Raw genomic sequence first — 15,978 nt, forward strand, 5'->3', positions numbered from 1 at the left:
GGGCTACTTGGTGTCACATTCGGTTGGATGCAGCCATGAGATCAAGGGCAGTCTCTCTCTCACTTCACCTCTGGAGTTAAGCTCTTTTGTCCATGTTTGGGCCAAGGCTGTTATGAAATCAGGAGCTGAGTGGTCCTGGCGGAACCCAAACTGTGGGAGGAATTTTCCCGTCCCCCCTGCCACGGGAATTGTAGCAGGCGGGGGGATGGACCCCCTGCCACGGGAATTGTAGCGGGCGGGGGGATGGACCCCCTGCCATGGGAATTGTAGCGGGCGGGGGGATGGACCCCCTGCCACGGGAATTGTAGCGGGCGGGGGGATGAACCATACAAAGATCCATTGACCTCGGACGGAATTTTAATTTGATTTTGATTTATTATTGTCACTTGTATTAGCATACAGTGAAAAGTATTGTTTCTTGTGCGCTATACAGACAAAGCATACCGTTCATAGAGAAGGAAAGGAGAGAGTGCAGAATGTAGTGTTACAGTCATAGCTAGGGTGTAGAGAAAGAGCAACTTAAAGTGAGGTAGGTCCATTCAAAAGTCTGATGGCAGCAGAGAAGAAGCTGTTCTTGAGTCGGTTGGTAAGTGACCTTTTGTATCGTTTTCCCGACGGAAAAAGGTGGAAGAGAGATTGTCCGGGGTGCGTGGGGTCCTTAATTATGCTAGCTGCTTTTCCAAGGTAGCGGGAAGTGTAGACAGAGTCAATGGATGGGAGGCTGGTTTGCGTGATGGACTGGGCTACAATCCGGTTTTGGGGCAAGCAAGGACAGAAAATCCCACTCTAAGTGTCAGTGAGCCGGTTATTGCTAACTGTTCATAATTGTTTCTGTTTAAACAGCCAGCCAAGCATATCATTGAACTGGATAATGAGCTCCCTGAAACCTTTTATTTCAACAGAATGAGAAACCTTATCAGTCGTCCTGATGTTATTTATCTGGCAGCATTCCCAATAAAATCAGTAATGGACAAATAATGCTTCAGAATCCTTGAGGCAAGGCATTTGAAATATTGATGTACTCCTCATCTTCCATTCAATGCATTGTATTGGTGGATAAAGTGCAAAAACATAGTCAAGACAGAAAGCACTGGCAATGGTGCAACTCATTGAAATAGGGATTAGCTACAACCTGAGGTGGAGAACTTGTACAAGCTTCAGTTTTGGTTCAATGATTTCACCTTGACCAGAAGTGACAAAGGATCTCTCCCCATTCAGCAGCGGGGTGAGAGGGACAATCAAATTGTACCTGCACAGAAGGCAGAGAACTGGAAAATTCCAAAAGAGAAAAGATTTATAAGTTGTTAATTCCCTGTTTCAATCAAAAACACATTGGGCCATTAATTATTACCCAATTGATTAATATATAGTTCTGTGCAATAGAACAAGGCATGTGATGAAAATGATGACCTGACAGTTCTCTCATATCAGTGCAGATGTACTAATCTACGCTATATTTTATTCGCAAATGTATCTGCAAAATGTCATTTTCTTTCACTGTGTGAGTGGTTCATTTTCCTTGCCTTAAATAAATCAGCTCATATTAATTAAACATTCGTCGGAGCATGTTTCATCAGGCCTGACTTAATTTAAAAATTGTCAGGGTCTATAATCTGTACTGATAACAGGGTCTCTAATATGGGCAACTCGGAATGAAAGTGAGCCTCACTGCGAAGACATTACCGCGTACAAAGCGAGAGTGCTTGATTGGATGAGACAGTTAGCGTCAGATGAAAGAGTCACCATCTTTCAGCTTGTTTGGGTGAAATGGATCATTCCTTTTAAGTTACAGACATAAAAGTGAAGCATTGCAAATGAGCTGCAGCTTCACAAGGGGTTGCGCTACAACCTGTACTCATTAAGATAATAAAAATCAAAACATTCCACTTGTACCTATATTGGTTTTATTAAAAATCGCATTAGTGAGCATCTCCATTTTTCAAACAGAGTGATCTAGCCAGACAATCATGATTCTGAGGAATAGCACAGTAACCGTTGCCCAGGACTAGGTGCTGAGGGACACATTAAAGCTAGGGCAGCTGAGGCACAATGGGGAAGGTTGCTGTCTAAGACCTCTCAGTCACAGTGAACCAAGGGGAGCAGAACCCCTCTTGACTCACTGAATGCATACAGTAAATATTATGTGTATTACAGTAAATATTTCCTGGGGTGGCACGGTGGCACAGGGGGCGGCTCTGTGGCACAGTGGTTAGCACTGCTGCCTCACAGCGCCAGGGACCATGGGTTCGATTCTCGGCTTGGGTCACTGTCTGTGTGGAGTTTGCACGTTCTCCCAGTGTCTGTGTGTGTTTCCTCCAGGTGCTCCGGTTTCCACCCACAGTCTGAAAGACGTGCTGGTTAGGTGGATTGGCCATGCTAAAATTCTCCCTCAGTGTACCTGAACAGGTGACTAGGGGATTTTCAGAGTAACTTCATTGCAGTGTTAATGTAAGCCTACATGCGACCAATAAAAAAAAAACTTTACATGTATCTCAGTTTTACTCAAGCACCTCGGAGTGCAACTTTTTCTATGTAGACAACCTTTAAAATAACGTTGCAACATTTGTAGAACCATTGTAAAATGTCTGAAACATTTCCTTTGCTGTATTGAAGCATCTCAGAGTGTAACTTGATGTATGTAAAGAACCTGAACTTTATTGCTTTGTGTAATGATTATTTTGGAATGATTGTAATGTCACAGTTTTATGAATAAAGTATATTTTTGGAAGAAATAATCACAACTTATACCTACTTTATTTTATTAAAAAACCATTAGTGAGCATAATCACTACCTTTTCAATATCTGCACTTTTCAAAACAGAGTCACCTAGCTGGATAATCATGATTCTAAGAGGTAGCACAGTAATAGTAGCAGAACCCACAGGAATATTTCTAAATTATCTTTTAATACAGCCAGTCATTTACACGCAGCATGTTGAAAAAAATGCTCGAGGTTAAAACGGAGGCAACAGATGGGTTCTTTAGATTAACCAGGATTTTTTTTAGATTAAAGAATTAGTGATCCCAGAAAGGTCGTGAGTTATTTGGTTTCGATGCTTCTATTAGACATTAAAATTTGTGGTAACCTTGCTCTTTGAAATCTGTAATCAACCTTTGTAATAATTTGAGTGCATTTGCATTTCTGCTGTCACTGAAGCAATGCTGTTGCTGCGGTAACCTTTCAAATTTTACTCATCTGGTACCTTGTCAGCAAAAACACCATGTACATTGTCAGCAGCCGGGTGCAGAACTGGTTCACCTGCAAACACAACTTCTCAATCTGTCGAACGTAGCTCTTGAGTCTTGAATCAATATCAAAGAAAGGGAGAAACATTATCTGGTACAGCAGAGGCTGAAGGTGAGAATCCTAGAATCCTACTGTGCAGAAGGAGGCCATTCAGCCCATCAAGTCTGCACCCTCAACCCCATGCATTTACCTGTCCCCCTGACACTAGGAGGCAATTTAGCATGGCCAACCTCACCCGCACATCTTTGGATTGTGGGAGGATACCGGACCACTCAAAGGAAACCAACGCAGACATGGGGAGAACATGCAGACTCCACACAGACAGTGAGCCAAGCTGGGAATCGAACCCAGGTCCCTGGCACTATGAGGCAGCAGTGCTAACCACTGTGCCACCGTGCCGCCCCAATGGTTGGGTACTAGACATGCTTTACGGAGGTTGCTTGATTTGCACTTCCCTCGTTGTATTTTCTCAATAATGGTGGTTGATCTATAGTGTTATTTTACCTTTGTACAATGCTAAATATCTCCCACCAGGTGAGAGGGAAGATTTTCCTGGGTCTATACTCAGACACACTCGGTCACCCGGTTGCAGCAAGTATGAGGAATTGAGGCATTTTGCCCGTTACAGGCATATGCTCCAGTGCTCCGGTATTCATCGCATTCACATGATCCAATGCATCTGGGAGCAGCCTTGGGATAATCTCCCCTGTGACCAGCACCCACTTTGACTCTTGGGGAAAACTTGAATTGGCCTAGTGCCTTGTCCCAAGAAGATATTGTTAGGTCGCACAGTGCCTCACAGCGCCAGGGACCTGGGTTCAATTCCCAGCTTGGGTCACTATCTGTTTGGAGTTTGCACATTCCCCCCATGTCTGTGTGGGTTTCCTCCGGGTGCTCCAGTTTCCATCCACAGGCAAAGATGTGCAGGTTAGGTGGGTTGGCTGTGTTAAATTGCACCTTAGTGTCCCAAGATGTGTAGATTAGTGGAGTAAATACCAGGGGTTACGGGGATAGGGCCTGGGTGGGATGCTCTGTCAGAGAGTTGATGGGCCAAATGGCCTCCTTCTGCACTGCATTGGATTCTGTGAAAACAGAATTAATTGCCCTCATTTATATTCACTTTAATCTTTAACTTTTCACCATAAAGAGAAATATGTTTTTATGATCATCAAGTTACAGGTTCCAAACCATGGGGGCGATTCTCCACCCCGCTGAGCTGCTTCTGTAGTGCAGCGGGCCGGGAGACTCTAGCGGAGGCCATTTCACGGGTCCCCCGTTGGACACCACGGCCGCCTCCAGTCTCCAGCAGCCAGATATCTGTCAGCTCTGCACCTGAAATCAGCGCGGAACTGCATCCATTATTTAAATTCTAATTTTAATACAATTTAAAAATGTGGTAAGAAATGGTCAAAACGTCTTAACAATTTTCCGTTACATTTCTTTTTCTGTCTAACTGGGTTATAATGGGAGTAGTTGCATATTTCCTGGAGGGCATTTTGGAAGTACATTTGTACAGTGGTTTTATATGCTTTAGGATCTGGGCAGTTTTGGGGAGGGGAGTTTGCAGACGTACAAGAGTACACATAAGGCATCCTACTTTTCCTTTGGATAGTTGTTGGGTTGTGTTATTTTTCCTGTGCAGTTGTTGGTAATCTTCTCGGCCTTTTGGCTAAGATCAAGTGTAGTATCGACACGCTGTACTTGGTTGAAGTCATTAGGTTACATTTTAGCTTCATTTGAAGCAATTTTTAAAAGCGGCATCTCAGCCTTTTGGCTAAAATGCAAATGAGATCAAGCCTTGGAGGAGGAGCAGCTCCAATCAGCTTGGATCATGTAGATCAAGCCCAAGACAGGAGGTGAGAGCCCTGTCTTGTCAGCTTGGATCGGGAATGTCTCACTTGAGACTCTGAATTGGACTTTGATTGAACTGGATTTAACAAAAAAGTTGTTGGTAATCTCCCTTTTCCACCCTGGTTCACGCCGCACTCCAGAGACTCACACACAATGATCAAGGCAGTACTGAGCAAGTACTGAGCACTGAGATCTTTTGGAGGAAACGTCCAACTGAGATGGAAGTAATACATAAAAACTCGTGTAAGAGTAAAGGATCCTCTATTTTGAAGATGACCGAGGAAGTTATTGCCTCTGTTTGCAGAAATTTGCTGTGGGCAAATGGTCTGCCACATTTCCTACACTACTCCGCTCTATTCTCATGGCAAGGCCAGCATTTGTGGCCAACCCTAATGCCATTGAACTGAGCAGATTTGCTGGGCCATTTCAGAGGGCAGTGAGAGGCAAGCTCATTGCCACAGGTCTGAAGTCACATGTAGGCCAGGCCAGATGAGGACGTCAGATTTACTTTCCTAAAGGATTTTAAAAACATTAAATCCCTACAGTGTAGGAGGCCATTCGGCCCATCGAGCCTGCACTGACAACAATCCAACCCAGGCCCTATCCCTGTAACCCCACGTATTTACCTTACTAACTCCCCTGACACTATTGGGCAATTTAGCACAGCCAACCTACCTAACCTGCACACCTTTGGAGTGTGAGGGGAAACCGGAGCATCCAGAGGAAACTCACATGGACATGGGGAGAACGTGCAGACTCCATACAAACAGTGACCCAAGGCTGGAATTGAACCCAGGTCCCTGGCGCTGTGAAGCAGCAGTGCTAACCACTGTGCCGCCCACCAAAACAAAAGGGTTGTTACAACCAACGATGCAGATCATGGATGCCATTACTGACACTAGCTTTACATTCCAGATTTATTAATTTAGTTTAAATTCCACCAACTTTTGGGGTAGGATTTGAACCCGTAGCCCCAGAGTATTAGCCTGGGCCTCTGGATTACTGTTCCAGTGCTATTATCACGGCGCCACCATCTCCCTTCAACTTGCAAGCCTTTCTTTGCTTCATCAGTTTTCTCATTTGTCTTCAGCAATGCACTGTACATTTGGAGAGAGGCTTGTGTTTTGGCTCCCAAACAGTAAGGCCCGAGTGCTTGGTTCTTTCCCTATTCATGGCGGAAACTATACATCATTCACACTGACTGCATATCGCTCACAGGTTCTCATTCCACATTTGTGGGGAGAGGAATAACCTTCATCTTTTTAGTTGTTAGTAATGCATAGAATATTTTTCATTCTGTGACAGCGGGATGGGTCTCTAGAATAGTAAGTGCCAAAACTTTGAACTGTTTAAGCAGTTTACATCTTTAAAAATTCCTGCTCGAAAAGATCAATTGGGCTAATGTGTGAATTTAAGTCAAAACTTTGTCCCTTGATAAATTTGGTTAATTCAATATGCACAGCTGAGTTTGTCCCAAGGATCTCTCTGACCAGAAACATCTTGGCTTTTAATACCTTTGGAGTTACATTTATTCATTAGCATCACAAATGGACTTACATTAACACTGCAATGAAGTTATTGTGAAAATCCCCATGTCGCCACACTCCGGCGCCTGGTCAGGTACACCCAGGGAGAATTTGGCATAGCCAATGCACCTAACCAGCACGTCTTTCAGACTGTGGGAAGGAACAGGAACACCAGGAGGAAACCCACGCAGAAACGGGGAGAATGTGCATACTGCGCACAGTGACCCAAGCCAGGAATTGAACCCGGGTCCCTAGTGTTGTGATGCAGCAGTGCTGACCACTATGCTACCATGCCATCCATAAATGGCTGTGATTTGGAAACTATGCATTTTGCTGTATGTGATTGGCTGAACCAATTAAGAATTCGGAGAGTGGCCTGAGGATAAACAAAGATCCCAACCCGAAAGGACAGAAAATTAATCTGAATTTGCACACACTCAAGCCTAAACTAGCCTTGGTCTAACCTAGAGTAATTGATAAATAATTTTAGCATTAAATGTAGATATAGATGGAGTACATTTGTCATTACTATCTACACTTCATGCTATTCTTTGATGAGGCACAGTGCAGGTTGATCAAGGTGACGCATTAGATGTTGTATATGGGCTTTCAGAAAGCATTCTATAAAGTGCCAGACATAATCACAAGAGGTCTACAGCATAGAAAAGGTCCTTCAGCCCATCGCATCTGCGCCAACCAATAACAGCCACCTAACTATTCTAATCCCATTATCCAGCATTTCGCTCATAGCCTTGTATGCCTTGGCATCGCAAGTGCACATCTAAATACTTCTTAAATGTCATGAGGGTCTCTGCCTCCACTTTTCAGGCAGAGTGTTCCAGACTCCCACCACCCTCTGGGTGAAAAAGTGTTTCCTCACATTCCCTCTTCATCCCCTGCCCCTCATCATATATCTATGCCCCCGGCTATTGATCCCTCCACCAAGGGGAAACATTTCTACCTGTCTACTTTAACTATGCCCCTCATAATTTTATACATCCCAATCATGTACCTCCTCAGTCACCTCTGCTCCAAGGAAAACAACCACAAACTATCCAATCTCTCTCAGCAATTAACACTCTCCAGCCCTGGCAACATCCTGGTAAATCTCCTCTGCACCCTTTCCAATGCTGTCACATCCCTCCTATAATGTGGATTCCAGAACTGCACACACTACTCTAGATGGGGCCTAACCAACATTTTATCCATTTCCAGTGTAACCACCCTGCTTTTCAACTCTACGCCTCGGCTAATAAAGGCAAGTACACCATATGCCTGGTTAGGAAGGTGGAAGTCCACGGCATTAAAAGAAAGTGGCAGTGTGGATTCGGAATCGAATCATTGACAGAGAGCAGAGAGTGATGGCGGATAGATGCTTTTCTGTTCTAGAGCTGGTTTGCAGTGGTATTCCCCAAGGATCCATTCTTCTTCTCAATTTTTATAAACAATGAGAACTTGGGTGTACGAAGCAGCATTATTACCTTAACAGATTAGAAGAAACTTGACAATATAATAGATGGTGGAGAGGATAGTTGTAGACTTCAGAATGACCTAGGCAGGATAATGAAATAGACAGCAGCCAGATCGATAAAGTTCTTTGAGGCGGAATTGCAAAGTGATGATCGGAAGGCAGTATGCTATAAATCTGAAAATGTAGATAAGGAGAGGGACCCGTTCTCCATATATACACATCTCTCAAGATGGCATGGCAAGTTGATAACATTGTTTAAGAAGCATATGAGTTACTTTGGTTTTATCCTTTATCTATAAACCCAGGAGTACTTTATAAATCACTGGAGTGCTGTGAACAATCTGGGCACCACAGTTTAGGAAAGGTGTAAAGGCCTTCCAAAGGTCTTATTTATCAGGATGTTACCAGGGATTAAAGACTTCATCGATGAGGAAAAACGTATGACTACTCTCCTTGAAACTGTGACGATTAGGTGAAGAATGTTTTCAAGATGATGCGAAGTTTTGGCAGAGTTGATAGAATCAAAATATTTATTCTGGAAAGTAAGCTCGAAGTGAGAGATTTAAAGGCATTGAATTTTTATGGAGTCGTGGGAAACTATATATATCGTATTGCAGGTCACATATATGGGTTTGCAGTCAATAAAAGTCCAAAGTAACAAGTATTTCTTAAATGAAAGTTTCCTCACATTTATTTAAACATCACAAAATATATACTTATAATATTGGTTCCAAATTTAACAAATATTAAGTTGCAAACCACATGCATTGCACTATTCTATTATTCATAGAACACAAAAACACTTGCATGAACAAACACAAAGTTAACTTGATTGAAACCGGGACAAGCTGATTGCTGCAGTACTGAAGATGGCAATTAAAAACCTGAAAACTTTAGGTTATAAGTTCTAGGGTGAACCTTTACTGATCAGCATTCAACGACCCAATCTATTCAAAATGTGATTCTTATTTTCCCCCCCCCAAAGATTTAATTCTTATATTTCATTTTTCCTCCCAGGTTATATGTCAACTTGTTGAAGGGAAGTGTATATTTCAGTGCCCTTCCTAGCCAAAGTAATGTTCTGTCCAATTTTTATTTATTAGTGTCACAAGTAGCCTTACATTAACACTGCAATGAAGTTAGTGAAAATCCCCGCGTCGCCACATTCTGGCGCCTGTTCGGATACACGGAGGGAGAATTTAGCTTGGCCAATGCATATAACCAGCACTTTTTTCAGCCTGTGGGAGGAAACTAGAGCACCTGAAACCCACGCAGACACAGGGAGAACGTACAGGCTCCGCACAGACAGTGACCCAAGCCGGGAATCGAACCCGGGTCCCTGGCACCGTGAGGCAGCAGTGCTAACCACACGGTTTTTGCCACCGTGTGTGAAAATTCAACCATGTCAGAAAATCTTGACTTCCAAGCCAGTCTCAGAATGACCTGGGTGGTTGTTGCTACGTCACGTGGAACAAGGCGATCTCACCTGCAAATTATATGAAACAGCCTTTTCTCTGCTATTCCCTTCGGTTGATGTCAAGACACAAAGCTCCCAAGAGCAACCAAAAACTGTCAGGTTATAAAAGCTTGATTTTAAACAGGGTAATCGAAGGACGTTAAGAAGTGGTTACTGGAGAATGTAATACTCTTCTATATTTAATATTTCTAACTAGATTTCTGCCATTAATGGAGAGCTTAAAAGCCCTTCCATCACTCAAACTATCGCCAAATCTCAGAAGAGACTTGGATTTAATTTCACTTGCATCGACAATAAAACACCACACAGGTAACTTCAGTTTAAAGACTTCATTCTTATTATTGGTCCCCTTGCATTAAGATTTGAACAGATGATCCAATTTCATTAGTAACATGCATCAAGGTAGAGAGTCTTGTGCTTCTAAAAGTGTTAATGGTGAAAAATCCTCCAGTCATTAACAACACGATTGGAATAATCTTTAGGTAATCGATACTTGATTATTTCATTTTATTAAATCTACATTTTAGGTGTTTGTATACAACAAATCTGATCAACTACAGACTCTCCACTGTACGGGGGGCTCTGCCTAGGGCATCAATGTTAAACTATCCACATCATCTAACCAATACATTATTTTTTCTAAACAACCTCTCATTTACATGCACTAATTCAGTATTGAAGGCTTCAGCCTTTGTCAGATGAAAATGAGCTTTGAAACACAAAGGGCTGGTTACTGAATTCCAAAAATCCAATACAATGTGAAGCTGTACTTCATTCTAACTAAACTATCAATTATGCAGATCAATTTTGTAGCCTGGGAATTAAAATCACCGAACGATTATGTTTCCCATTTCTTACAGGCTTTAAAATCACCAAACTATTATGTTTCCCATTTTTTACAGGCTTTGTAGTTGATATCCAGACCACTATTTTGATCTTCATAGAATCCCGACAGCCATTCAGCCCATCAAGCCTGCACCCACAACAATCCCAACCAGGCCCTATCCCTGTAATTCCATGTATTCACCCTTCTAACCCCCTAACGATAAAGGGCAATTTAGCATGGCCAATCCACCTAACCCGCACACCTTTGGACTGTGGAAGGAAACCGGAGCACCCGGAGGAAACCTGCACGGGGTAAATGTGCAAACTCCGCACAGACAGTCATCCAAGGCTGGAATCGAACCCGGGTCCCTGGCGCTGTGAAGCAGCAGTGCTAAGCACTGTGCCACCCACAAAGGAATCTCAGGAATAAACAGTGCAGTTGGCCAATATCGCCAACATTCTACAAAGTTAATCTATTGGGTAATGTCACATGATTTATTTAATCTGTTGTACATGATCATAAATTAGTGTCATCTAATGCTTGGAGGTGATCATTTCAGAGCCATTAAGCACCAGATTGTTCACTGGCACCTTTGTGTAAATGGGACTCGAAATCGCTGTTCACCATCTTTTATCATCAATTCTCCTGATACTGCATCAAGCTTGAGAATGTTCTGCAGCAAGTGGGATTTAGTGACTTTATAGAATATCTGACGGGTAAATTTAGGTACAAAGAGCAACTCGCACCATATGTGCACTCTGGCTTATAGCAATCTTGTGACGAATAGCCCAAACGGTTTATTTTGTTGGGCGTATTATTGTGCGCTGATGGAGAATCACCCGTTACGTTAACTCCATTTCTTTCTCCACTGATGCTGCCTGGCCTCCTTCATGCTTTCCAACATTTGTTGGCCAAGGTAACTTGCTCCTTAGTATCAGGGGGATTAGCAGGGCAAATACGTGGAGTTACGCAGATAGGGCCAGGGGAGGGGAATTGTCATCGGTGCAGGCTTGTTGGGCCGAATAGCCTCCTTCTGCCCTGTGGCGATTCTAATCGATTCTAATTCCAGGTTTTTCAGCATTTGCAGGATTTTCGCTTTGGTTACTATTTCAGGTATCGTGTGAAATCATTGCAAGCGAGTCTACATTATCAACTGTTCAAAGAGCCAGTTTGTTGCACTGCAATAATGAAATCATCTTCACTCATCGAACTATCAGAGGCTTGAGGAGAATGATTTGGTTCAGCTCCCTGCACAGGTAAAAGTACCATCTCATAGGGATCACATTGAAGCTTTGCTTAAATTGCATCTTTCACAAAGATGTCTATATTTATTTCTTGATTGCTGCAGTAACCTTAATGAAATCTCAAGCTTCTATGGAAAATAAGGGGGCGGCAACCTCAACTTGCAAGCATTAAAACCCAGCTGTTAAAGGGTAGAACATTTAAACAAAGATAAAAGATATTAGGTTCTAACAAAATATTTCATACACTGTTTAATCCCAGAATAAATACAATTCAGATCTTACAATTAGCACCAAGTACGTCCAAAGATTTGAGACAAGAGTGTTTATTCTAAGTGCCGTCAGTTAGTAAGACTTTTACCTTAACAGCACAATGCTCATAAGCCGAGCACTGCTGCAATGTTTTTGTGTGCTGTGTTTCAAATATAAAGATCAAATGTGTAAGACAAAAGGAAAATGAACAGTAATAACCATTGTGGGAACACAAATACAGCTTTTATACAATAGTTGCACTTAAGAAAAAAATGGACATACATTGGTTTAATACCAAATCATAAGATTACATAAACTGAATTAGAGGCAGGTTTCAACACAAAATGTAAATAATCCTTATACTCAATCGTTAGATTTTCCATAATTTAGTATCACTATTTGGTTCTGCAGTTATATACTTAGATTTAAAAAAAGTTAGCATTCACAACTTGAACTCAATTTATTTTCAAACACATTTCCATGGATCAAGGAAAAGGAGGCAGTCTGACATGCAGCGAAACTAATTCTAAAGACCACTTAACCATATTTTTGAGTGTGCATGTATTTGCTCCTTCCTTCCCAAGCTTGGAATAAGGGGTCAGTAGACAAGTTTCACCGTACCGAGTTCATGAAAAATATATTTGCAAGTATTGGTTTCTTAATGTCAATATTTCACCACATCCCGGATGCGATTGCACTTCTACCCATCGAGAGACTGCTATTGTTTCTCTCAACGCAAACGTCAGACTCAACGCTCGGGTAAATAGTTCATCGACAGCAAGTTTAGTTCTTGCTTTCTTCCAGCTTTTCTTCTTCCTCGGTTTTGAAGAACAGTAGTGGAAACATTCCTAAGATGCAACCAATGGTCACACCTATAACCTTGCCCTAGTAAAAACCAGAAATGAAAATTAGCAGGTTTTGTTTTTAAGAATGGTTAGATTGTCCATTGAGGAATGAAGCAATTCACATTTCAAAAAACAGATCTTCACATAAATGGATTTCATCCCCAAATTTAAACAAAGGTCTTGGTTCTTTCAAAGCAACTGTGGGATCTTTTTAAAATCAGCCATAAAAAATTCACTGCAGGTCAACTTGCCCATAGCCATTGACTCCAATTAAACATCAGCATCTAAATCCAGTTATGCCTCAGTATCCTGTCTCACCCCAGTTTTGTTCTAATTCATTCGTGGGACATGGGCGTCGCTGGCTGACCAGCATTTATTGCCCATCCCTAATTGCCCTTGGAGAGCAGTTGAGGGTCAACCACACATTGCTGTGGCTCTGGAGTCACATGTAGGCCAGACCAGGTAAGGAGGGCAGATTTCCTTCCCTAAAGGACATTATTGAACTAGATGGGTTTTTCCCTCACAATCGACAACAGTTTCATGGTCATCAGTAGATCCTTAAATCCAAATTTTTTTTATATATATATATGAATTCAAATTCCATCATCTGCTGTGGTGGGATTCGAACCTGGGTCCCCAGAACATTAGCTGAGTTTCTGAATTAATAGCCTAGCGCTAATACCACTAAGCCATTGCTTCCCCAAAATGTAAAAATGTTCACTAGGCTCACGGTACTTGCCTGTTAATCCCACTTATAAAAGTCCATACCCAGCACCTGCCTCCAGTTTAACATGATAGCACCCATTCCCTCACAGGACCCAGACGCTGACCTCAGTTACACTTCACATGGCCCAGGCGCTCTCCACAATCATAATCGACATTACCCGGTGCCACCAGTTAGACCTCACATTACCCAGTCCTGATCCCAATTACAACTCTCGGTTTGCAATACGAGTTCAGTTAAATCTCAGCAGCCAGCCACCGACCCTGATGAAATCTCATAGTATCGAGCTCCTAAGCACAAATTAGACCTTACTTCAATATCAATTGGAGCATTCAGTATCCAGGTAGTTCAAAGTTTTTTAAAGTTTTAAAGTTTATTTATTAGTGTCACAAGTAAGTTTACATCATCACTTCAATGAAGTTACACTCTGCCACATTTTGGCGCCTGTCCGGGTAACACTGAGGGAGAATTTAGCATGGCCAGTGCACCTGACCGGCACGTCTTTTGGTCTGTGGGAGGAAACCGGAGCACCCGGACGAAACCCATGCAGACACGGGGAGAATGTGCAAACTCCACACAGACAGAGACCCAAGCTGGGAATCAAACCCGGGTCCCTGGCGCTGTCAGGCAGCAGCGCTAACCATTGTGCCACCGTGGCACCCTGGTTTCTCCACTCATAGGAGCAGGAGGCCATTTAGTCTTTTGAGATTTTTCTGCCATTCTATTTTTTCTTGACTGTTCTATATCTCAACTCCATTTATGTGCCTTTGACCCAGATCAACAACTCTTATTTCTACAGCATCCTTCGCGTGTTAAAATGTTGCCTCAGACAGTTGTTAGATCACCTGCGGAGAGAGAGAATGGCTCCTCTCTCCTTGTTTGACTGCAACAGGTCTTTTTTTTAATAAAGAAAGGATAGGCTTCCCAATTTGCTGAGCGTTTAACTGTTACGCTGTGACTATAGAGATGCATACAGACAGGTTTCCTTAACTTTTTTTTGAGAAAGGAGAGAGGATTACATTTCTTGCACTTAACCCTCATTAAATAATAAAAAACACTCACTTTCAAACACACCAATGAGCTAGAGAGTGGGAGGGCAGATTAAGCAGGCTTTTAGAGCCTGATAAATGTTTAAAGTATACAAGTCTACAAATAGTCGCACTGCATGAGAAGAGTGTTGATTGGTTGGCAAGTGGACTCAGTGGAGGCAATGCCATGGAGAATGCACCAGTTGATGGTGACTGAGTTAACTGCCAAGCATTGTTTGAAATTTAAACGAGGCAGCTTGACACTGATTAGTCAAGGCATTACCCTGTGAAATGAACCAGTGAATGGTTATCACTTAAGTTTGTTTAACTGAAACAGTCAGAATGTGTGTACATGTTTTGTCTTCAAGAGGCCCTCCATACCAATATTTGTAATTTGAGGAATGTGGTATATGAATTTCATTGCCAGTGAGATGCTAGGTACGCTGTCCATATGTCCCAGAGACCGATGGATCGTATCAAACAGCATGTCCCAGTCGCTGTATGCAATGGGCAAAGTCCAGACCGTACCCAACCTGCCCGTGCTTGCAAAATGCAACAGTGTGTCCAATATTAGATGTGCTCCTGCAATTGGATAACGTTTGCTAAATAATCCTCAAGTCAGAATCGCAGTGTGGCACCGTGCGTGCGCTGGAAACTACATGTTTTAAGGCACAGACAGTTATGGGTGGAAACCAGAAAATCTCGCCCGAGGTCAACGGATCTTTCCACGGTCCGCCCCTCGCCTGCTATGATTCCCGTGGCGGGCGGAACGGGAAAATCCACCCCATTGTTTCCCCTGACATTGGTACTCTTGAGATTGTCCTGATGAGCAAAAGATGAAAAACTTTGACTGAATGTCCTTTTGCAGCAATTCTACAGGTCTGGTTATTGAGGACTTGGATGGCTCCAGACTGGCTCAGTGGCCCCTCAGGATTTGGCGTGGAGGTGATCTAAGGATGTTGGCTGGAGATGAATCTTTTCTCCCCCCTGGAGCCTGAAGCCATTAGATTGATGTTTTAAAAATCTCTACTTGCATCACACGGGTAGAGAACAGCAGGCAGCTTGCAAAATGGATGGAGGGGGAAAGAGAGAGATCCGTCCACTTGGGGCTATCCCTCTCTTGGCTATTCTGTGCTGTCCAGAAGAGTTTGTTTCTCCTGGGTGCTTGGAGCCAGTCATGCCTCAAGAGTACGCAGCCCCTTATCCCCGTTATAACAAATCTACATGAATTCCTCCACTAATTTCACAAGACTTCCTGCTGTTCTCCTCCTCATCTCCCGTGCCATCCCCAATAACTTCAAAAGCAGTACGTGGAAAAGGAATTAAAATATTCAAATAAAATTCATTTTGGCCAAATATGTAAAGATTAGAGTTTTTAAAGCAAGTAATTTATGATTTAAGCGACAGTGACATTTTGCTTCAGCACTTGTTCAGGCCTTTTAAAAGTTAGGATGATTTGGCAGCTGTTAATAGTTAAAGGTGACCGTGTA

The 15,978-nt window shown here is 42.6% G+C and overlaps 1 protein-coding gene and 1 non-coding gene across 3 annotated transcripts in view; one reads left to right on the forward strand and one right to left on the reverse strand.

Annotated features, from left to right (window-relative positions):
• Window positions 1-4,896: 4,896 nt before the first annotated feature.
• LOC144496233 (U2 spliceosomal RNA) lies at window positions 4,897-5,082 on the forward strand. Its single transcript, XR_013498404.1, has one exon. It is a non-coding gene; the product is annotated as a U2 spliceosomal RNA (small nuclear RNA).
• A 3,683-nt stretch (window positions 5,083-8,765) lies between these two features.
• The window catches only part of tmem65 (transmembrane protein 65), a 61,631-nt gene continuing 54,418 nt past the window's right edge, over window positions 8,766-15,978 (reverse strand). For both annotated transcript variants that reach the window (XM_078216750.1, XM_078216749.1), the window contains one exon: window positions 8,766-12,776. In XM_078216750.1, the coding sequence (XP_078072876.1) occupies window positions 12,675-12,776 (102 nt within the window). In that variant the 3' untranslated portion in view covers window positions 8,766-12,674. The remainder of the gene's footprint in view (window positions 12,777-15,978) is intronic.

Source organism: Mustelus asterias, chromosome 7 (genome assembly GCF_964213995.1).
Source record: "Mustelus asterias chromosome 7, sMusAst1.hap1.1, whole genome shotgun sequence".
NCBI classification, from domain to species: Eukaryota; Metazoa; Chordata; class Chondrichthyes; order Carcharhiniformes; family Triakidae; genus Mustelus; species Mustelus asterias.